This window comes from Schistosoma mansoni (assembly GCF_000237925.1).
Source record: "Schistosoma mansoni, WGS project CABG00000000 data, chromosome 1 unplaced supercontig 0071, strain Puerto Rico, whole genome shotgun sequence".
Taxonomy (NCBI): Eukaryota; Metazoa; Platyhelminthes; class Trematoda; order Strigeidida; family Schistosomatidae; genus Schistosoma; species Schistosoma mansoni.
Genome location: NW_017385989.1, coordinates 347,584 through 373,284, shown reverse-complemented (window position 1 = coordinate 373,284; position 25,701 = coordinate 347,584). Strand labels below are relative to the sequence as shown.

General features: G+C 36.1%; 1 protein-coding gene and 2 non-coding genes across 3 annotated transcripts in view; 1 reads left to right on the top strand and 2 right to left on the bottom strand.

The window, feature by feature from the left end:
- The window catches only part of Smp_136690 (family S9 non-peptidase homologue (S09 family)), a gene marked incomplete at both ends in the record, with an annotated part of 25,356 nt that extends 16,855 nt beyond the window's left edge, over nt 1-8,501 (bottom strand). The window contains one exon of the mRNA XM_018791807.1: nt 7,644-8,501. Coding sequence (XP_018645033.1) covers nt 7,644-8,501 — 858 coding nt within the window. The remainder of the gene's footprint in view (nt 1-7,643) is intronic.
- A 2,961-nt stretch (nt 8,502-11,462) lies between these two features.
- Nucleotides 11,463-11,534, top strand: Smp_tRNA_00459_Pseudo_TTG.1.1. Its single transcript has one exon. It is a non-coding gene (tRNA).
- Nucleotides 11,535-17,999: 6,465 nt separating this feature from the next.
- On the bottom strand, nt 18,000-18,073 carry Smp_tRNA_01304_Pseudo_TTG.1.1. Its single transcript has one exon. It is a non-coding gene (tRNA).
- Between the last annotated feature and the right edge of the window lie 7,628 nt (nt 18,074-25,701).

Genomic DNA, 25,701 nt, shown 5'->3' with positions numbered 1-25,701 from the left:
GAAATCATGAGTCAATTGAAGATAGACCACTATGGAAAACCTGGAAGCACTGGACGGTCGTTTCGTCCTACAATGGAACTCCTCAGCAGTGTGCATCCGTGATCCCGCCTCGCGAGCGAGATTCGAACCCAGGACCTAACAGTCTCGCGCCAGAGCACTTAACCGATAGACAACAGAGCCGGCCGGTATCCAACGGTGTTAATGTCTAACTTCAATCAATCCACGAAGTTGAACAACCGTTCACCAATTGTCTTCAGTGAGTTGATATCTCCAGTGCTTCCAGGTTTTCCATGGTGGTCTATCTTCAATTGACTCATGATTTCAACTATGAAAATGCTGAAATCTCCACAAAACCCCTTCCGTCAAGGTCAAGGAAAACTCGTATGCCATGAACTGGCCTATGCGATGGTGGTGATGCTTTCTCTTGTACCTACTTTAACTAATATATTTCTGTAATAACGTTCTTTGTATTGTACGGTCTTCAAAGCATCCATAGTAACTTGATACGACGAAGGGGTAATCCACGTTAGGTGTGACCTTGACGTTAGATGTTCGTCACACCATTCCCATCTAACTCGAGTAGGCTCCAAATTATTCGACAGACATCATCAACGCTGATGATCTACAAGGCATACATTATACTAGCTGACAAAAATCTTTTTATAAAATCAATATGACAATGAACTATCATTGTGTTTAAATCTCTTTTTGTAAAATTAACTCGTTAACAAAAGATGGAATAATTATGTCGTATATGAAGGGTAAACCAAAAGAGGTTTATAATGTACTTCATCAGACAGTATTGAAGAAAACAAAAATAAAGATTGAATATTAAATGAGGGTAGAAATGAATAATTTCACCCATTGATTCTCTCTCTATTTTGTTTTTTGGCACTTATAAATGATGTAATTAAAAGCATTTCTTGCTTAAATTCATAAATATATTTCCATTGCAAATTACATATGAAAGCTAAGTATATACACAAACTGAAGCAGGTGGTTTTATTAGGGGACCACACATAGAGCCTTTGACCTAAAGATCTGATCCAAAAGGCACTGGAGCATCGTGAGGAGTGCAGTCACATGGTAGTCGATGACCAACAAATGATTCCTACGCCATTTGTTCCTTCAGGATACTGGAGCCCATGTGCACCATTTGTTTGGAATCAGGGTTTTCCAACTTCCCTAGGTGGACTTTCCGTGTCCACTCTTTTCATCCTCTCAATTTCGTAAACAACACACCAGCCACGAGAGGGCAATGAGTAGGACTTCCCTGGCAGAGGTTATAATTACGAAATGGGCTTAAAATATTTACATGAAACAGTTTAGTGAAGAGTTATGTTGAAGATACACTAGTATGGTTCAGCAATGGATGCAAATAAATTTACTAGACTGAATCATGGTATTCATCCCATGTACTAACGTGAGCGGTAATACGGGTGGTGGAGATCGGCCTAATCAACCACTCTACCTATACTCACCAACGATTACGAATGCTACAAAGAGTCATTGCATAACTATTGAGGCTTCAAAAGATGATTAAAAATGATTCTGCCCAAAAAATAAAAATAAAAAAAGAATGAAGGTGTTATGTAATGGTTTTGCGTAAGCAGTGCAAAAACAACTATCCCGCCCCGGTAGTTGTGCCGTGCTTCGATGTAGCACTGTTCTCCAGAAGCGCTTACTAGGCTTTACCATGTTCCTATGGCTGGAAGGGGTACTAGACTGAATATTGCAAATATATACCATATGTCAAAGGAAATTCTACATTGATTGTGACAACAGTTCAAACGGCCAGAAACAAGTGATTACATAATCAGTAAGCGGTGATAAGAATGAAATGAGTAAAGCTCAGTTAATAAAATAACATTACTACAGTGTTATTGTAGAATTTTCACCTTAATTTGCTCACATCTTCGCTTTGTAAAACAAAATACAATGTGCTTTTTGTCAGACAAATACAGTTTGTCATAGTTGAAAGCGTGAGTCAATTGAAGCTAGACCACCATGGAAAACCTGGAAGCACTGGATGGCTGTTTCGTCTTAGTATAAGACCCTTAAGTAGTACGCATCCACGATTCCTATAGTGGGATTCGAACTCAGGACCTATTGGTCTCGCGCATGAACGCTCAACCTGTGGACCACTGAACCGGCTAACATCCAACAGTGTTCATGTCTGACTTCAACCAATCTTTTACAGTTTCTCTGACATAAAATTAAGGTACTTTAATACGACTATCACACACACACACGCACATCGTTCATGTATTGAGATACTATTTAATAAACATTCCATGTCTCCAACTTAAAGGTAGATTGTTAAATCATTTAGAAGTGATTGAATGAATCAATGAATTAAAATTTGATAAACATGTCATCTTGGTATATAAATTAACAGTTTTCCAGTTTGTGTATATACACACACATGTAAATATATCTATCTGATGATGAATACACCTTAGTGTAATATACCAGTGAATGATTTTGTCATCTTTCTTGTGTATTACTAATATTTTGTTAGCAAATCAATAAATTGTATTACAGTAGCTTATTGATAATTGATTCATTTGAAGATTGATTTTAAATACGGTTTCATATCATGTAAAAAAATTGACTACAGTCAATTCATTGACCCCAAATGCTCTGGTACGACCGAGGATGGGGAGAATCCACTCTCCCTCTCGAAATGCTCTCACATAGTGTTACGTCTGGCCGATTGTGAACGCTATATTCGCTTCCCTAAGCTAGTTCCGTACCCCCGAGCTAGAACTACTTCGCGACTTGAAGACCAGAGAAAAGGCACAAAGTGTGTGGGAGGCACTTTACTACAGGGTTCATTTATGTACAGAAAATACAGGGATTTTATAGTAATTTAAGAGTCCTTGAGTTTTTACCGAAAGTTCTAGAATACTGCTAAACATAGTAGCAGTATATTAATCAGCCAATCAGGATCTCCACATGTGACTTTTTCATTCTCGTTATTTTAGTAACATAACTCCAGACAATTTCTAATTAACCGCTGATTGGTTGAAATGCTCCTTGATGACTCATGAGCTTATCATGTCGCTTGCGAGAAAAATGCAGGGTCATCCCAACACATAGCCACGTGCATACAACCACTGCCAGGAAAGTACTATTCACTGCCTTCTCATGGCATTACTGTTGTTTACGAAATTGAGAAGACAAAAAGTGAATCTTCGGCTCTTTAACCGGGTCGGTGGATATGGAGGACCCACCAATGGGAGTTGGAAAACCCTAATTCCAAACCAGTGGTGCACATAGACTCCAAGATCCTAAGGAAACAAATGGCGTATGAACCAATTATTGGTCACTGGCTACCATGGGACTGTACTTCCTTAAGTCGCTCCATTGCTTTTTGGATCAGACGTATAGGTCAAAGACTCCGGGTGCGGCCCCGGAGAACAGTTGAATAATGCAGTTAAACTTTTCAGTAGCAATAGTATAATGAAAGAGAACGCAGTTATCTAATTTTCTAATTTTACATCATGAACTATCATACATCACCATTAGTGATGCTGATCTCATCCCTAACATAGTTGGCTTACACGGACAAGTGACAACATCTCGAGAGTGAAGCAAGTGTCACCATTAGAAATGGGTAACGGTGTAGCAGTATCGGAAATAAACTGCAATTAATGACAAAAAACAATCGGATACCAAACTAATGATTTAACGGTTATGAGTCCTTCATGAAATTCCGAGATGTCGTGAATGATATCACCAAAGATATATTAGAATAAGGCAGATGTGCAATGCTTCCTAGTTTTCAACCGTACTCTAATTAAAATCAGTCCGAAACACAAAACTCATCAATCTGTACGACCCTCTATACAAGTAGATATTCAATTATATAAGTGAATTCATACAATGAAAGTATAATCTTGAGATGGTGGAGAAGATTTGTAGTTCAGGTGGGTGGTTTTAAAAGGAAGTATCATCAATAGTTAAATCGTTTTTTTTCATTTTAAAAACAAAATCTGTCAAGTTAATCTTGTTTTTAATTTTAGCAATTGAATAACCTTCAAAACGATAGAATTTCTTTATTTCTCATCATTATTTCATGATTTATTTGACCTATTTATCATAATGATAGAAAACATTCATTATTAGGTAATTGATTGATGGTTACCTTGTTTGTGAGAATGATAAACTGTTAGATAGCTGCATACATAACAGGACTTTATCTTCTTTCAATATTCATGTAGTGATAAGCAAATAGATATTCTACCAGCCACCGAATGCCCTGGTACGGCCGAGAGTGGGGAGGGACTGCCGTCCCTCTCGAAATGCTCTCACATGGCCACGCGTATATAGCCTCTGTCAGGGAAGTCCTACTCATTTCCTTCTCTCAGCGAGGATGTTGTTTATAAAATTAAGAAGACCAGAAGCGAATGTCCAGAGCGTGGCCATATGAGAGCATTTGGAGAGGGAGAGCGTATTCTCCACACTTTCGGCCGTACCGGGGCATTTAGGGGCTATTGACAATTGAAATGCATCAAATAATTAAAGATCACTAATCATTACTAGATAATATCTTGGTAACCAATGAAGTTCTCGTTTATAAATGTAGCATATAACACTTATTATTAGTTATGCATGAATACTTTCAGTGATCATTTCATGAGATCAATCATAGAAACCATAAAACAGATAGATTGATATTTTGAAACCTCATTGAAAACATTTTTTTGGTCGAGATTATCAAATCACTTAACTACCCTATTGCTGTTTGTCAACACCTTTCAATCATTTAGAAGTAGTAAACACAATACTCTAAGGAACGTCAACTAATCACACAAAGTAACTAAGCTGCTACTGCTGCAAAAAAACACTTTGTATGAACTCAATTCCAAATGACATGATATTTAAGAACTCAAATTGATTATGACAGATAAACCGTTTTCTTTTTGGTCCAAATTATTGATCAATAAAAAAAAATGCAGGAAACTATATATAGAACATACAATTTGATGATCGATGTGTATTACATGAAAGGTACTTAATGAGTTCCTGAAGTATAAAAGAAAGATCATGGAAACTGAAAACTATCATTGGAATGTATAAAGTAATATGAAATGTAGATTGAACATAGAAAGTTTCTGATTTTGAAATAATAATAAACATTGACTAAGTGTCTATGAACATTATCATTAATATTAGAATATATTGGTATATGTAAAACCATTCAGTTTGTTATAAGCAGAGATGGATAATAGCTAGCAGTGGTCTTGAGTGCTGTTAGAGGTATGAGGGCGAGTATCACTTCCCGGTTGCCCATACCGTGGAAGGGTTCTTCTAGAGGTACCTGAAAAGGAAATTGGGTTAGAAGTGGTCTTAATGACCTGAGAGCGTGACCGCAGTGCCTAAGGGACAACTGCTTGAGGTCGGTCACACACGACATTTTTTCGGGTAATTTTTGTGTTAGCTCCGTACTTGTTGGGACCTTACAGCCGGAAACGGATATCCGTGGGATAAAGCGAGGTGTGCATTTTTAGGGTCGACCTTTTCTAACCCCACCCCTCCTTGTGGGAAGGCAGCATCACTGTCATGCTGGTTGTCTGAAGGGAACACCTCACTGCTGTCACACCTCTGTACAGTCAGCAGTACGACTTCGCCTCCGGACCATGGGATTGCTGCTTTTAGTCTTACCGCTCTTCAACCGACTTGTCTGGCATGGTAGGACCTTGAGGAACGATTGTTTCTGCCAGTATAGCTCGATTGGTTCATCACGATAGACAAGCCCGACCACCACGTCAAAGTAGCAGCAACGGTTGGGAGCTAACAGTGAAATCCAGTTTGACGCGCGTTTCGCCCTATTTTGGGACTCATCAGCTGGATGTACCTTGCATCTTAGAGTTGATGTTTACTCTGGGACTCGAACCCAGTACCTTTCGCTTCAATTACCATCACGTTATCCATCTTTGCTTATAATACTTGTGAATTAAGGTTATATCGAGGCAATACACACAATATGCACAGTATACCAATAAGAGACTGATCAATTCCAGTCATAAGCGTCAATGAGAAGATTCGAACAAGTAATATCGAGTGAATTCATTCAATTTATTGTTTATTGATTACAATATCAATTCAATCATGCATAGAAAGCAATTTCATCACATGTTACCCTTTATAGTATGTTAACTTTTAAACTATATTAGAATTCAATAAGTGATGTACTCAATTTAATCATTGTTCTGTCAAAGGTTATTAAATTCCTTTATAATTAAACTGTATAATGAATTTATAATAATGTATCTGTTGACATATATTTCATGTAAATTTCAGGTTTCTTGAACTTATTTTACTTTCCACCCCAAAATGTCCTGGGACGGTCGAGAGTGGGGAGAGTTAGCTCTCCTTCTCCAAATGCTCTCACATCGCCACGCATATATAGCCTCTAACAGGGAAGTCCTACTCACTACCTTCTCGTGGCATTACTGTTGGTTACGAAATTGAGAGAACGAAAAGCGAATGCCGGACTCTTTAACCGGGTTGGTGGACACGGAGAGTCCACCTAGGGGAGTTGGAAAACACTCATTCCAAATCAATGGTGCACATGGGCTGGCTACAGTATCCTGAGGAAACAAATGGTGTATGAATCACCGACTACCTTGAGACTGCATCTCCTCACGATGCTCCACTGCCTTGTGGATCAGATCTTTCGGTCAAAGGCTCCGGGTGTGGCCCCCTAAGGAAACCACTTGCTTTGCTTCGCGCACTTAGGCAGTATTACAGCCCACACACAAATCAAATGAGATTTGTAAGGCGCTTATGTATCTGGTGCTTTCTTGTACCAATATTTATGTGTTTAAATAGATAAATAAATAAACACTTTGATTAAAAATTAATGCTGTTGAAATCAAGTTTATTAAAAGGAGATATGAATCTGAGAACTTGTAGTTAGATACTAAAAGCTTTTCCCATTATGTCGAAGTTTATTAAAATAGTAAGATTAATTAATTTTCTATATTTAAGACATATGACGCAACAGATTTTATTAAAATGTTTGTTGTATGATCATTTTCTAATAGATTATTAAATATAAAAACTTTGTGAGCATTACAATCATAGATGGATAGTAGCTAGCAGTGGAATCTAGGACGCGCAGTTTGCCTCGTTTGGGACTCGTCAGCTGGATGCATCTGTATCTCAGAGTTGATTTACATTCTAGGACTAGAACCCTGTACCTTTCGACATAACTACTGAGTCATAATAGCCACTTGCTTGTACAATGGGGTGAACTTTAAATTCATTTGATATTGTTTACATGAATCTTCGCATTGATGTCTAGTCCCAGATTGAACATCAACTCTGAGATTCAGGTACATCCAGCTGACGAGTACCAAATAGGAGGAGACGCGTGTCAAAGTGGATTCCACTACTAGCCACTATATCCATATTTGGTTATAATGCTTATGACTTAAGGCAATATCGAGTCAATCCATACCGGATGCATATATGCTAATAATAGACTAATCAATTCCAGTCATAAACATCAATGGAATGATTCAAATAAACAATATCAAGTGAATATATGAACATTAGTTTAGATATCTGAATTCCGAATAATAAACAAACATAACTAAACAGTCATTACATTTTGCAAAATATTTACTTACTACATCTGCTTTCTCATGTGCTTCATCTGCATTGTCTAAACCCCATCTAGCATATAGACTACCAGATTGTAATATTGCTCTACGAAAATATGGTTGAGCAATAGGTGACATCCATAGAATTGATACACTGACTGCTCCAGCAGATTCACCAAATATTGTTACTTGATTTGGATCACCATGAAATTGTCCTATATTTTCGCTTACCCATTTCAATGCCATTAATTGATCTAATAAACCTTGATTACCTAAAGCATCAGTTTGTGTTTGATCAGTAATATTAGGCTTTAATCGTAAGAAACCAAATGCACCGACACGATATTGCATAGAAACAATAATTACATTTTGTGTAGCTGAAAGTATAGCTCCATTATATACTTGTAGATTAGCACTGCCTGATGTAAATCCACCACCATATATCCATACCATAACTGGTAAATGTGGACTATCGACACTAGATTTCGGTGTCCATACATTAAGATATAAACAATCTTCACTCATTTCAGTATTATTAATCCACATTTTACCAGCAGCATTAACAGCATCAAATCCTGTGAATATATATTGCCAACATGTTGGTGATAGTGTGGTCGCATTATATTTACCTTTCCAACCGGGATGTTTTTCTGGTGGAGCAAAACGTAATTTACCAATTGGTTTTGATGCATATGGTATACCTAAGAAACTATTCACTTTCACTTCTTGTCCATCAATATTTACAATTTCTTCTTTGCCAATAACTGATCCACCATGAGTTAAAGGTATTTCTATAGGTTTAAGAGTATTTGACTTCACAGTGGTAGGAATGATAATAATACTGAATAATGATACTACTGACAAATGAGTAAATGAAAGTAACATTGTCAATATAGAAGGATAATACGTTATTCAAGATATTTACATAAGTGTATCCAAATAGTCAGTTGTATATAGATATATATGTATATGATGTAAATATACTACTTAAAATGACTAGTCATTATTTATTATTACTAAAATAAGTTGAGCAACACCCACCCATTATGTTGCTGACTGATAAAATAATTTTCTAGCCAATCAGATTATTGCAAACATTAAATTTTGATTGGTTAATTTTCTAATTTAATTAAATACTGATTATTATTATTATTATTATTCATTACTATTTTCAGTAATTGTCAGATTAGAATCCAATTTACTAAGAAAACATCTTTTGTTGTTAATGTCTTTTTTAAAAAATTAAATAGCTATTTATAAACAAAGATGGATAGTGGCTGGTAGTGGAATCCAGGATGCACGTTTTGTCCTAGAGTCCCAGAGTGAACATCAACTCTGAGATTTAGGTACATCTAGCTGACGAGCCCCAAATAGGACGAAATGCGTGTGAAACTGGATTCCACTGCTAACCACTATTTATCTTTGCTTAGAATGCACAGTATGCACATATGCCAATAAGAGACTGATCAATTGCAGTCCTAAAACATCAATGGGAAGATTCAAACAAACAAAACTAAGTGAATTGAAACAGCTAATTTATTCTTTGAAAAATAATTGGCATTTAATAAACTTAGGATCTGGGAGACAACAAACTAGATTCCAGCGGAGGAAGAGATCAAGAAGAAGCGTTGGAAGTGGATAGGACACACATTAAGGAAGTCACCCAACTGCGTCACAAGACAAGCCCTTACTTGGAATCGTCAGGTCCAAAGGAGAAGAGGAAGACTAAAGAACACATTACGCCAAGAAATGGAGACAGACATGAGGAGAATGAACAAAAACTGGATAGAACTAGAAAGGAATGCGCATGACAGAGTGAGTGTGTTGGAGAATGCTCGTCGGCGGCCTATGCTCCATTGGGAGTAACAGGCGTAAGTAAGTAACTTAGAATTTGTTAATCAGCCTATAAAATTACTGGAATTAGTTTAAAGGAATAATTCCATTGTTAATTATAAAACTACATCGGTGACCCGTCTGAATATGTGGACGATCTGTTTCTGACATTTACATATTTCAACAAAATGTCTGTTTTTCTTTTTGTACTTTGTTTTGACATCTCATTATGTCTATTAATCGTATAACCTATACAGGGGTGTTTATGAAAAGCATACGATCTCTCGCTGTACAAGTTACTATAAAGTACAATAATAGACATCGTACTGGTTGAAGATATACATTGAAGAGAATGAAGAATAATCAAATGTCGATTCCCGAGCTGCTAAATTCTAACTGTTGATCACTAATTAACAGGGTGGACTATCTCCAATTCCTACTAAGTCAAAACGTGTGTCGTAATTGTGGTGTCATCACAATTCAAGAATCTTGATTAACTGATCTACAGGACGAATGCTTAGTATTACTACGTGATTTCAATATCTATCATCAGGATCGATCAAGTAATAAAAAGAGGTGTGGCGGAGGTGTAGCTACGTTTGTAAACGTTAACTGGTGTCGATCTACTTTTGCTTGTTTCAAGTTTTCAAATGACTTTATCGACTGTCTAACTTTAAGATGCCGTCCAAAACACCTGATTAAATACAAATATGTTTATGTTACCAACATCTACATGAATTCAGACTGCACATCATCTACGCTATCTGTTTTCGCTGATAAATGTACTGAATTCGCTGTTATCACCACCAGTGGTTCACTTTAAACTGTATGTGGTGATTTCAATTCATCTGACTGTAGCATCCTTACATCACTAGGTCACCAAAATGTAGTAGATTTTCCTACTCCTTTGGATGCTCATTTAGACTTGGTTTTCATTAATGATGTGGGTACATATGTGAATCGTAAGCGTGCTCCATTGTCTAGCTAGGATCACTGTATAAAGTATATGAAAAATATGGAAAGAGTACACCCTTACACCAGATAAAAAAAGTTATATATAGGAATTACTCAGAAAATATACAATATCTGAAAAACATGTTTCGTACGACTAGCTGAGAATTATTTACAGATGACTCACTGGAAAATACCACTGATGTCATCACCTGTTATCTTAAATTCTGTTTTGATATATGATATCCCACTGAAACCACTTTTTTATAAGTTTTGATCGACTTACATCTCCACAACTAAAACGACTACGGAGGGTAAAAGAAAGAATGTACAAGGAGAAAAACACCATTGAAGTTCGTAAGCTAAATAGTCAAATAAACTTAGAGATTAGATGTCTCAACTCTATGTTTACTCAGAAACTGCTATCTTGTAAAAACTTTACAAGTATGTGGAAACGCTTTAAAGAACTTACAGGGGTTAGGTACATTAGAAGCGATAACCAGCTGAATGTTTGTGACTTAAATAAGTCTTTTGTACGTCAGTCATCCGATGTCATGCTCCCTATATCCACAGGTTTGAAGAATAATTCTGTTCTTAGTTTCACTGAAAATGATGTCCGAAAATGTCTCCAGTCACTTAATTCATCCCATTGTTTAGGACTTGATGATATCCCAAACCTTCATTTTAAAAATGTGCTGACGTTCTATGTTATCCATTTACGAATATCTTTAACAGATCCTTTTTCAACTTATACGGAAAATGTGGAGAAAGATTAAGATAATTCCTATACCTAAGAAAGTATCTGGTGATAAAAATGTGAATGTTACACCCATAGCAATAACTTCACCTTTCCTTAAAATAATAGAAAAATTATTGATACTCCCTTCTCAACCTGCAATAAAAAAGCACAGTGATCCTTATCAGTTTGCTTACACACAGTATGCACATATGCCAATTACAGACTGACCAGTTGCAGTCCTAAAAACATCAATGGGAAGATTCAAACAAACAATACTAAGTGAATTTAAACTTCACCCCATCGCACAAGCAAGTGGCTATCAGGACTCATTAGCTGAGTGGATAACGCGATGGCGTTTGAATCCAAAGGTACTGGGTTCCAGTCCCAGAGTAAACATCAACTCTGAGATGCAGGTACATCTAGCTGACGAGTCCCAAATAGGACGAAACGCGTCTCAAACTGGATTCCACTGCTAGCCACTATCCATCTTTGCTTACAGTGCTTGTGATTTAAGCCTATATTGGCGCAATACGCATAGCATGCACATATGCCAATAAGATACTGATCAACTGTAGTCGAAAACATCAATGGGAAGATTCAAACAATTTAATTCAAGACTTTAGTCTGTAAATATTCATTTATTCCTATCTGTTTAGTTCATTATTCTTCCAGTTAGTCAGAGTTAACTGTTAAATTGTTTTACTATTATAAATATTGTCAGTTGATGAATGAAATTTCGTTTGTCAATTTGAATTCACTGCAATTATTCTTTTTGTTTAATACCTCAATATAAGGTATCCTAACACGTGTAGAATATTTCACCTTATAGTGTTCTGTAGATCCTCATACCTTTACCTACCTTTACGCCTATTACCTCTCGTTGAGGAGCATAGGTCACTCACCAGCCTTCTCCATCCGACCCTGTCCCAACCAATCCTATCCAGTTCTTTCCAGTTAACATTCATCTTTTTCATATCTGCTTATATTTCCCAAAGTAATGTGTTATTTGGCCTTCTCCTTTTCCGCTTCCCTTCACCATTCCAAGTTAGGGATTGCCTTGTAATGAAGATTGGTGATTTCCTTAATGTATGTCCTATCCACTTTCAATGTCTCTTCCTAATTTTCTCTTCAGCTGAAAGCTGGTTTGACGTCTCCCACAAAAGGATGTTGCTGGTAGTGTCTTGCCAGTGAATGTTGAGTATTTTGCGTAACAAACTGTTTATAAACACTTGTACCTTCTTGACCGTGGATGTAGTAGTTCCTCATGAATGAAATGAAATGAAACGTATATTTTTTGTTCTTCCGATACACATTATGTTCACACACTTTAGATCACATCATATTCATTAGTAGATACATATCTTTGGAAGATCCAGCTGAGAATCTGTGATGGAACAAAATTCTAAACTCTGTATTCCTTTATGATTATTTCTGAATCTTGACGGATATGACTGAATTTCACACTGTGGAAAAGCTCATAATGTAGTCTAGATTGTCTATTTGGATATTTATATTTGGTCATTTTTTTCTAAAGATTAGGAATTAGGCTAACACAACGCTGGTTACTATTCAGGGATAAAACAATCCAAATACCTTAGTCCTGAAAAAGGTTATTTACAACCTATGTGTTTAGGTTATATAAAAGTCCCATTGATGTTATATTTGTCAATCCGAATACTACTTTCTAAATAAAGGCGGCCTACTTGAATATCTTGATGGACTACAGTTCAGAGTGGTGCATGGAGAACAGGTGACAGATGCATTTCCGGTAAGGAAGGACCTGAGTCAGACGATGCTATCTACTCTCCCCCTTCATCTGTCTTCTGGCGATTGACTGGATAACGAAAACTTCGACATCTGAGTGGAAACACGGAATATAATGGACATCTCATAATCAATTAGACGATTTGGACTTCGCAGATGACCTAGCCCTCCTGTCCAATACACACGAACAAATACAGACGAAGACAACCAATGTAGCAACAGCCTCTGCATCAATAGGTCTCAACATACACAATGGAAAAAGCAAGATTCTCAAATACAACACAGAGAACACCAACCAAACCAATCGCACTTGTTGGGAAAACTCTGGAAGAGGTGGAAACATTTACGTACGTGGGAAGCAACATTGATAAACAAGAAGGATCTGATGCAGAAATGAAGGCGAGGATTGGCAAAGCAAGGGCAGCACTTCTACAATTGAAGAACATATGGAACTCAAAACAACTATCAACTAATTTCAGAATGAGAATCTTCAATACGAACGTCCACACAGTCAGTCCTACTGTACGGAGCTGAAACTTCGTAAACTACTAAAAACATTGTCAAGAAGGTACAAGTATTTATAAACAGTTTGCCATGCAAAATACTCAACATTCATTGGCCGGATACTATCAGTAACAGTGTTTTATGGGAGAGGACAAAGCACCTTCCAGTTGAAGAGGAAATTAGGAAAAGACGTTGGAAGTGGATAGGACATACATTAAGGAAATCATCAAACTGCATCACGAGGCCATCCCTAACTTGGAATCATGTAGGGAAGTTGAAAAAAACAAGGCCAAATAACACATTACTTTGGGAAATATAAGCAGATATGAAAAGGACGAATGTTAACTGGAAAGAACTGGATAGGATTGGTTGGGACAGAGTTGGATGGAGAATGTTGGTGAGCGGCCTATGCTCCTCCACGAGGGGTAACAAGCGTAAAAAAAATTACTTGAATATCTTGGCTATCTATTTCTGTCATCTAAATATTTCAACAAGTTATCTATGTGAAGATTGGCATAGTTTGTAAATTTATCATAAAGGATTGTAAAAATTGTTTAAAATTGCATAACCTTGAACTCATCCTCTTCCGTTTTGAATTCTTCAAAGCACGGCACACTCTACTTAAATGCTTATCAATACACTCCTACACACACAGGTCTCTCATTCTCAATTGTCTGTGGTCACAATAACTGAACTCTAAAATATGTGTTATTTATAGTTATAGACCATAGTCATATTTTCATTCTATACTATGTCTGGTTATACTGATGAAATTATAACAACCTTCATTGAAATTATTAATAACCTATAATTGTAGATTATTGTATCAGTCAGTCGGTCAGTCAGTCACAACGTAGAACTTCGTACGTACGTACATCAGTTCGAGTTGCCATACCACATTAGCACAGAGATTCAGTTGTCGATTAAAATCCCATAGTGGTAGAAGTAGTAGGAGTATAATCAGAAATCCAAAAGATTAGGGTTTGAAGAAATTATTGAAGGAGTATAGTACAGTGAAATAAATTTGGAAAGAGAAAAAGATAAAGACATGAGGAATTCAGAAGATTAGAATTTGGTAGAACACAAAGAGTGGATTCACCTTCGCCATTGCAAACGAATTTGAGCCATGTCATTCAAGGTCTCTAACCATCGGTTGCTATCGTCTGGCGAATCCCAACCAGGTAGTCTACACCTACCAACATGGCCCAGTCCACTTGTCAGTGACTTCATTGATTTGTGCCACGTTTTGGTCTGGATTATTGTATCAAATACAACACAAACACACCAAAGCTTGCCGATTTAAGTAACAACCCATAACTTCTTTTTTTGTTTATAAATCATATTTGATATATTATAACGTTAACTTTTGGACGTAATTGTGGTGTGGCTTACTGATATCCACATAAGTAGTATACGTACCTGCGAAGCATCGTTGATAAACAAGACATTGGAAGTGGATAGGACATACATTAAGGAAATCACCAATGTGCATTACAAGGCAAGCGCTAACTTGGAATGGTGAAGAGAAGCGGAAAAGAGGAAATCACCAATGTGCATTACAAGGCAAGCGCTAACTTGGAATGGTGAAGAGAAGCGGAAAAGAGGAAGGCAATAGAACACATTACATCCGGAAATAGAAGCGTATATGAAAAGGATGAATAACAACTGGAAAGAACTGGAAAGGAAGGCTCAAGACAGAGTTGGATGGAGAAGGCTGGTGAGCGGCCTATGTTCCTCGACGAGGGGTAACAGGCGTAAGTAAGTAACATAAGTAGTATATGGTGATGGTCGGGTATTGAATGTATTTCAGTAGAAGATCGATAAGGAGAGAACGGGAATTGCACGCAACTGGTACGTAAATGCATGAACAATTATAATCGGAGACTATAGACGGATATTTGCAGAAAAAACGGTCAAATTGAGACAATCGATTGTTATTTTGCAAAGTAACTGTTCACTACATGGTTCTAATATTTCAATGAGATATTAAGCAATGTTATGCTAAAATACATTCGATTGTCCCCACTCGTGTTCTATTCACCACAGTAATAACTTTATTGTCATTTTTGAGTCAATATAATTTTTGGTCCACCATATCTGTTTCCTTGTTTGTTTTAACAGATCATTATGTCAATGAATTGTCTAACATATTCAGGTGTGTTTGTAAAAAGTATACTACCTTTCGCTATACGTGATAGCGTTTGAAACGAATGGTAATGGGTTCGAGTTCCAGAGTGGACGTCAACTCTGAGGTGCAGGTACATCCAGCTGACGAGTCATAAATAGGATGAAATGCGTATCCTAGATTCCACTGCTAGCCACTATCCATCATTATATATAAGGCTTGTGAATTAAGGTTATATCGAGGCAATACGCACAGTATGCACATATGCCAATTAGATACTGACCAGTTGCAGTCCTAACACATCAATGGGGAGATTCGAATAAACAATACTAAGTCAATTTTCGTTATACAAGTTATAAAAATTTACATTTTGAGACATTGTGACGGCTGGCAATATGCATTGCAATGAATGTACATTATTCAGATGTTGACTCTTGAAATGTTAATATCTAACTGGCGATCGCTCAATATTTATCGTCAATATCAATCAAGAAATAATAAAAAAAACGGAAACTCTCTGAAATACTCTGTGCTGAGAATTCTATGTTGTACCAAAACTATAATATTGAATATGTTGGGGATGTTAAAATCCCTAGAACTTATTTGGTAAATGACTTATTTTCGTAATTTTATTTTGAAAATTTGAATTTCCTTGTTTTCGCGCCAAAAGTGTTCCTTTCACCTTCGAGTCGTATTTCCTACTTGAAAACATCTTAAACGCTTTTGGTCCGTTGTATCTTTTTAGTGTGCTATTTGTAATGCTTTCCGAGCACAACTTTGTATTGTATAAATAGGTTTGATTTCTTCCTAGTGTGATTGCTTGTACTTCGGTTGTTTACGGAATATATTTTCCCCTACTTCGTCTTGAACTTCTTCCTCTAGTTAGCGGGGCCTGGGACAACGGATTAGATTAACCTATCGTGTCACTGTGTCATTGACCTTCGTTCGTTACCGAGGAATCGTAATTGGCATCCAGCATATCAGAATAAAGCTGATAATAATAATTTAGCATCATTACTATTACTACTATTCATACCCATCAGTCCTGAATATGTCTTGTAGCTGTAAATAATTCCCCAAAATCAATAGCTTTTCAAGTGTTCGACATTGGATGCTGACCACATTAGTTTTAGTGGACTTGTTTAGCTGAAGGCGTTCGGTCATGCATCCTCACCAGACCACGTTACAGCTCAGCGTGGGAAACATCTCCTACGTTCGCTAGCCAGATTAGATCAACCGCTTCTCGATATATTGGTAACGCAATCAAATACATCTTTCCAACCTCTTCGCTTCTGACTTCTGATTTTAAATGAGTGGGGAACGATTCGATTATAGAAGGTGTTACTGGTTAATAGTTGTCAAACTACAATACTGGTGGTATCTTCAGTCTGATTAGCTCCCACGAGAAGTCATTCAACATTATCAATAAAATTGAACTATCAACTCATATACCTTTTATTAAAATGTGATCTTTAATCTTCAACACATAACTGTTCGATTATTAGCCTAATGATCAAAGTACTAAGTCTCTAGATGTTAATAATGAACACTTACATATTATTCAACAACTTACGTTATAATGTAACATTATGTTTAAACATCTATAGCAGATGATGTCCAAATTAATATTGTATTCATCCATATTAGAAATAATCCGTATGGCGATATCAATCTGAAAGTTAAGAGTTCCTATGGGATATTTATAAAAACAAGGTCCTTTAAAAGAATGGTTATTTTCAATGAATCAGTCTTTAGACTATACAGTTAATATAAGCTATACATGGGCGGCCTGCTTAAACATCTGGGCTACCTGTTCCTGTCATCTATATATTTCAACAAGTCGTCTAATATTGTTTGTTTTAATACATCATTATGGCTATTAAGCACATAACCTATTCCGGTGCGTTTCTAAAAACTGTACAACCTTTTGCTGTAAAAGTTACAAAAGGCCTAATCAGAGATGTCGTGTTTGCTGGGAACATGCAGCAAAAAGAATATACATTATTCATATGTCGATTGACTGAACTGCTGACATCCAACTGGCGATCACTGAATGTTTATCATCAGGAGCAACGAAGAAATAAGAAACGTAAACATGTTGAAATACTTTATGCTGAGAATTCGATTTTGTACCAAATAATATAATATTGAATAAAGCTAATAATAATAATAATAATAATAATAATAATAATATGCAAGTTATGGTTGGATATGTCTACTATTCATTAGAAATATTAAAAACATTTAACATATCGTATTGTTTGTTTGAATCTTCCCATTGATGTTTACGACTACAATTGATCAGTCTCTTGTTGGCATATGTGCATACCGTACGTATTGCCTCGACATAGCCTTAATTTACAAGCATCATAGGCAAAGATGGATAGCGGCTAGCAGTGGAATCCAGGACGCACATTTCATCCTATTTGTGACTCTTCAGCTGGATGTGCATGCATCTCAGAGTTGATGTTCACTCTGGGACTCGAACCCAGTACCTTTCGTTTCAAATACCATCACGTTATCCACCTAGGACGAAACGCGCGTCTTGGATTCTGCTGGTAGCCCCTATCCATCTGTGCTTATAACTTATCGGTTTAAAGTTCTCAGATCGCATGTTTAATTTTAATATATAATGATTAAAGGGTCAGATAATGATGATGGGCTCACTAATATGTGTAAACCAGTTTAAATGCTCATATACAACTATTCACTCAATGGTTCATAGACCAGCTCTATCAAAGGTATATCTCAATTATATGTTTGAAACAGGCCATAAGATAGAGTTTAAATCGGCTTTTTTGGTGTTGTATAAAAGTGTAAAAGGGCTTATACTAAGGTTTATTGAAGCCTTAGCCATAAGAAAATTCATACCCCCTTTGTGTATTCAAACACAGTTTGTTCTCACCTCAAAACCTACCTTGGTAATATTTGTTTATTATCCAGAGTGATTAGGTTTCAAATTGTTTTCACATTATTATTATCCTTTTCTCCTCTTACCCCTCCCCATTTGCAGTCTAGTTGACCTTTTATTTTTATCTCTAAATGGTCTTAACAAGTATCTTATGTATGATCAAATTGATTCAAACATCACACCTAACATCACACCACATAGTTCTGATAATCTTCATCTTCTTACTACACAATAGAATATTATCAAAAGGGTCTAATTACTTTAAATTAAACTATTATTAGTAAACAATTGGATAAGGTCATATTACTTAATTCATTTGGAATTGTATGTTTATATATAAGGTGAACTTTATACTAATTAGCTGAGTATTTGATAAATGATGAGTATAAATTAACCATGGTGATTAAATGTATGAGTAGTAATTATGTTTAGTAAAAAATATTTCATAAATTCTTAACTTATTATTTAGTGAACTGTAATCATAACTCCTCCTGTAGATCCTCCGGGGGCTACCGCCGGTCCCAAGCCCGGGTAAAGGAGGGTTGGGCATGGGGTTAGCTACCCCATCCCATAGAAAACCAACTCGCTAAAAAACGCTAATCATAATTTTTTGATTAGGTATTTACGTGGGAAAAAAAAGTTTTCATTTAATCAATTTAAAACAATTAGTCCCTTTGATAAATTTCGATAATGCAATGAGAAGACGAAGTTTATCAGAATTATGTGATATATTAGCGCAATACATTTCGAACAATCTGATCACACATATACTTGTTAAGACATTTTTATATGAAAATTAAGAGGTCAACTAGACAGGTTAAGGTAAGAAAATAAATAAAGTATACAAAAACAATGTGATGACTACTCTGGATAATAAATAAGCATTACCAGGGTAGGTTAAGGGTAAGAACAAATTGTTTTTGAACACATAAAGGGGGTTTCAATTTCCGTATAGCTAAGGCTTCAATAAACCTTAGTATACGTCCTTGAAGGCTTTTGTACAACACTACAAATGCTGATTTGATGTCAACCTTATGACCAGTTTCAACTAAATGTTTCGCAATAGAGGAAGATGTTTGTCTATCCTGTGATCTTATTTGACCATTCGAATTCATTTGGTTCTGTAGCCATTTAGGTATGTGTTCCGCCACCCTTATTTGCAAATCACGATTGCTCCTCCCTATGTACGTGTTTCCGCACATACATGTAAATTGGTATACACAATGGGATGTGACACAATCGCTTATGTGCTGTCTAGGTTTTTGGTGAAACATCGACCTTGTCTTTTCAATGATGACAAGTTGAGCTGCATAGAATGTCCTGTTTATGGCTAATTTTAGTCTCCGTCTCAACATGAGACTATTAGAGTCACTCCTAAATGGTAATGTAATATAAACTCGCTTTTTGGGTGCCAGAAGCGTCATAGGTCTAATCGTATTGCAACCCTTCCAGCGGTTTATGAACTTAAATGAATAACCATTATTCATTAACGTATTAGTCAAAAGTCTCGTTTCTACTTCAATAGTATCACTAGTACAAATACGATTGATTCTATTGAATAAGCCCTTAATTAAACCACGTTTGTAATGAATTGGGCAGTGACTATGGAAATTAAGGTACTGCCCCGTCCATGTCGGCTTTCTATATATAGAACGTTGGATGGAACCATCTCCTCTTCTACTGATCAGTATATCTAGAAAAGGAAGTTGGTTGTTCTTCTCTTCTTCGCACGTAAGAGAAATATGCTTCTGACTTGTATTGAGTTCTTTTAACAAGCGGTTTACGTCTTCACATTTATCCCCTATGATTATGATATCATCAACGTATCGTCTATACAGACACATCTTTTGGATTGAGTTTTCAGTTAAATTTTCAACATACCCCATGAACACATCCGCCAGCAACGGTCCTAAAGGACTACCCATAGCTACGCCATCAATTTGTCGAAAGTGCTCACCTTGAAATGTGAATTTTACATTGTCAGTGCATAATAATAATAGATCTTTAAGAGTTTCAACAGGAAATGGCAATGGAAGATTATTAAGTGAAATATAGTCACATAAAATATCAATAGTTTTTCTCAGGGGTACATTTGTAAATAAAGTGTTCACATCAAAAGAACACATTGTCTTTGTTTTTATGTTCATATCCTTTAAGTATTTAATTAAATCAAATGAGTCAATCAAGGAATACTTACAAAATTGATGTCGGATGGGATTTAATACTTTTGTAAGCCATTTCGCTAGTTTGTGTGTAGGTGACCGACACATTGATAGGATTGGACGTAAAGGGATATTAGGCTTATGTATTTTTGGCAATCCATATAAATGAGGATACACCGAACCCATAGGTTTTAATAAATGAAACTCATCCTTGTTTATAGCGTTCATGTTTAACAATTTTGTTAGATTGGAGTTTACTTTCTTTTCTAATTTATGTAGTCCATCAGAGTCAACATCAGCCATGAATTTGCTCTTATCACTGAGAATCAATTCCATTTTATTTATGTAATCGGACTTATTCATAATTACAACACCAGATCCTTTATCGGGTTTAAGCATAATAATATCGACATTGTTTCGCAATTCTTTTAAGGATTTGAAATGCTGAGAAGTTAGTATGCTTCTCTGCTTCGGTCCAGAGGAGTGAAATTACCCCATGAACACATCCGCCAGCAATGGTCCTAAAGGACTACCCATAGCTACGCCATCAATTTGTCGAAAGTGCTCACCTTGAAATGTGAATTTTACATTGTCAGTGCATAATAATAATAGATCTTTAAGAGTTTCAACAGGAAATGGCAATGGAAGATTATTAAGTGAAATATAGTCACATAAAATATCAATAGTTTTTCTCAGGGGTACATTTGTAAATAAAGTGTTCACATCAAAAGAACACATTGTCTTTGTTTTTATGTTCATATCCTTTAAGAAAGTAAACTCCAATCTAACAAAATTGTTAAACATGAACGCTATAAACAAGGATGAGTTTCATTTATTAAAACCTATGGGTTCGGTGTATCCTCATTTATATGGATTGCCAAAAATACATAAGCCTAATATCCCTTTACGTCCAATCCTATCAATGTGTCGGTCACCTACACACAAACTAGCGAAATGGCTTACAAAAGTATTAAATCCCATCCGACATCAATTTTGTAAGTATTCCTTGATTGACTCATTTGATTTAATTAAATACTTAAAGGATATGAACATAAAAACAAAGACAATGTGTTCTTTTGATGTGAACACTTTATTTACAAATGTACCCCTGAGAAAAACTATTGATATTTTATGTGACTATATTTCACTTAATAATCTTCCATTGCCATTTCCTGTTGAAACTCTTAAAGATCTATTATTATTATGCACTGACAATGTAAAATTCACATTTCAAGGTGAGCACTTTCGACAAATTGATGGCGTAGCTATGGGTAGTCCTTTAGGACCGTTGCTGGCGGATGTGTTCATGGGGTATGTTGAAAATTTAACTGAAAACTCAATCCAAAAGATGTGTCTGTATAGACGATACGTTGATGATATCATAATCATAGGGGATAAATGTGAAGACGTAAACCGCTTGTTAAAAGAACTCAATACAAGTCAGAAGCATATTTCTCTTACGTGCGAAGAAGAGAAGAACAACCAACTTCCTTTTCTAGATATACTGATCAGTAGAAGAGGAGATGGTTCCATCCAACGTTCTATATATAGAAAGCCGACATGGACGGGGCAGTACCTTAATTTCCATAGTCACTGCCCAATTCATTACAAACGTGGTTTAATTAAGGGCTTATTCAATAGAATCAATCGTATTTGTACTAGTGATACTATTGAAGTAGAAACGAGACTTTTGACTAATACGTTAATGAATAATGGTTATTCATTTAAGTTCATAAACCGCTGGAAGGGTTGCAATACGATTAGACCTATGACGCTTCTGGCACCCAAAAAGCGAGTTTATATTACATTACCATTTAGGAGTGACTCTAATAGTCTCATGTTGAGACGGAGACTAAAATTAGCCATAAACAGGACATTCTATGCAGCTCAACTTGTCATCATTGAAAAGACAAGGTCGATGTTTCACCAAAAACCTAGACAGCACATAAGCGATTGTGTCACATCCCATTGTGTATACCAATTTACATGTATGTGCGGAAACACGTACATAGGGAGGAGCAATCGTGATTTGCAAATAAGGGTGGCGGAACACATACCTAAATGGCTACAGAACCAAATGAATTCGAATGGTCAAATAAGATCACAGGATAGACAAACATCTTCCTCTATTGTGAAACATTTAGTTGAAACTGGTCATAAGGTTGACATCAAATCAGCATTTGTAGTGTTGTACAAAAGCCTTCAAGGACGTATACTAAGGTTTATTGAAGCCTTAGCTATACGGAAATTGAAACCCCCTTTATGTGTTCAAAAACAATTTGTTCTTACCCTTAACCTACCCTGGTAATGCTTATTTATTATCCAGAGTAGTCATCACATTGTTTTTGTATACTTTATTTATTTTCTTACCTTAACCTGTCTAGTTGACCTCTTAATTTTCATATAAAAATGTCTTAACAAGTATATGTGTGATCAGATTGTTCGAAATGTATTGCGCTAATATATCACATAATTCTGATAAACTTCGTCTTCTCATTGCATTATCGAAATTTAATCAATTGTTTAAAATGTTGCCAAGTAGAGAAATGATATTGTAGGGATAGTGAAATATCATTGAGCTCTAGTCTAATCATCCAGTAGTTGGGTCGGTGAATATCGAATAGATCATCGATCCCTATCAAAGTCAAGGACAATCAACACGCATTATTTAATCATATGTCATAGACTGGCCCATGCGGTTGTGATGTCATTAACATCTCTGTACTCATTCTTACTAATACATTTATGTAATCACACCCTATGTGTTATACAGTCTTCAGAACAGCCATAATACTTTGATACGTTGAAGGTGTAATCCACGTTAGATACTGACCACGAGTTGTGACTTCGAAGTAAGCTGGTTTGTCACACCATTCACTTCTAGCTTGAGTAGGCCCTCAATCATTCAACATAGATCATTAATGTTGATGATCTACAATATAATATCTTAGTATTTCAGTATGGTAAATATTCTCTTAACGTTAACGTGAACATTATGCCTCGATATTGTCTTAGGACTCAGTGGCTAAGAGGATAATGCGATGGCATTTGGCACAGTCCAATAAAGTTTATTAGTTTTGATGTAAAAGATCCTATCTAACAATCAAAGATTAATTGTTAAATAGATGTAAAAGTTTATAATTTTGTGAAAGTCACATAATTTTAAAACCACCTTTTATTACGAATTGCAGTTAACTGAAGTGACGTTATCAAAAGAGGACAGCTGTTTGAAGTTCTCCCATTTTATTCTATGATCAGCATTTATGATAGTAACCAGCAGATTTACATCCCATAACAGTCAGGACACCGTCCAGTCACTGAGTCAGATTCACATGGATTATAAAAGTCCATCAAGAAATTCCAAACCATGAAAATGTTAAATTCACTTAGTAATGTTAACTTCACTTCTTCAAAATTTCAAATCACATTCTAATTGGGTGGAAGTTCATCAGACATGTTTCCTTCAAATGTTTAGCATAAGCTGTAGATAATAAGTGGGAAAGTTGAATCACCTTTAAACGGCTCAGTGATTGGCTAACTGTGTATATCGTATCTATGTATCGTATCCTTCATACCTAATTAAGACTTTCATAGCATCATTTCAAACCATTACTGCATAAACACTTATTCTACCGTCATATCTTACTGCAATAATAAGTTGTGTTCTTATTTATTTATTTATAATCTTTGAGATGGTGGAGAAGATTTGTAGCTCAGGTGGGTGATTTTGATACGGGTGAAAGCTCCACGACCAAACCATCCAGCTCAGAGAACAAACCCACATCACAGTTTATAATCTTTATTTTCGTCTCTTCTTTTTGTTATTCATTTGGTAATGCATGCATAGTTGATTATTCTTGTTCCATGTTTACAAACATGCTTATTAAACGATTTACGTATTTCGCGTTTCCTTCATTACTACTCCTTCATTTTCTCTCTTTCCTCCTTTAAAATCAACTCAATATTCACCTCAATTACACAGAACCTAATTTATTATTATTCTATTGTCAGTCTTCATTTTTTTCAAATATGGTAAATGCCATGCCAACATTATTGAAACTTATGTATTATTACATTTCTGGAGAAACATGTAATGGTTTCTTCACAACACTTAGGCGCCCACAAGATGTTTGTGAATAACAATAATAATTTGACGTTTAATGAAACAAAAGAAGAAATGTTGAGGGAGTACCATCAGCCTTGACATAGCAAAGACTATGGAACGCCACAGGTCAGTAAGAAATAAGTATATAACCACAATCCGGGAAGCTCAGAGAAAATATGAAATTCAGTTACCCGAATCTGTAATCAAGCAGCCTAAGAGACTACTCTCGAACACAAAGTAACAGAACAAGGATGCAGCATTGGATTTCCAACCTAATTATCGGGGTTGTAGCTGTAAATAAATCCTCAATGTCAATAGCTCTGAGTGTGTTCGACAATCGGTGCTGACCACATTAGTTTTAGTGGACTCATTTAGCTGAAGGCGTTCGGTCATGCATCCGTACCAGATCATGTTTTGGAACGGTGAGCGCAACATCTCCTACGATCATTAGCCAGATTAGATCAGTCACTTCTTGATATATTGATATCCCATCAAATATATCTTCTAACCTCCTCGCTTCTGACTTCTGATTTTAACTGGGTGGGCGCGATTCAATCATATGTGTTACTGGTAAAGTGTTGTCAAACTACAATACCGGTGGTATCTTCATTAGTGAGCCCGACGTTATCTGATATACCAACCAATAAACTGTGAGTGTGTTCCTATTTGAAACTTCATAAATCATTACTTTGCTTTAATTTTTTTAAAATATTGTGACATATTCTTCGAGGTGTTTTTTTCCTCGTTCATTCCTATGCTTTAAACTCGCCATGACAGATCACACTCCCAAGCTCCTTAAGATTAAGACCCTGACACCACCCTCGTTTCAGCTAATGCCTTTTTGGCCGGACAATATAGAAGCTTGGTTCTGCAACACAGAAGCCGAATTCAACGAGCACGGCATTACTGATTCACGCGCACAGTTCCTCGCGTTTGTGAAGCCACAACCGCGCGATTTCAACAGGTATGTGACACCAAGTATGTTTACTAG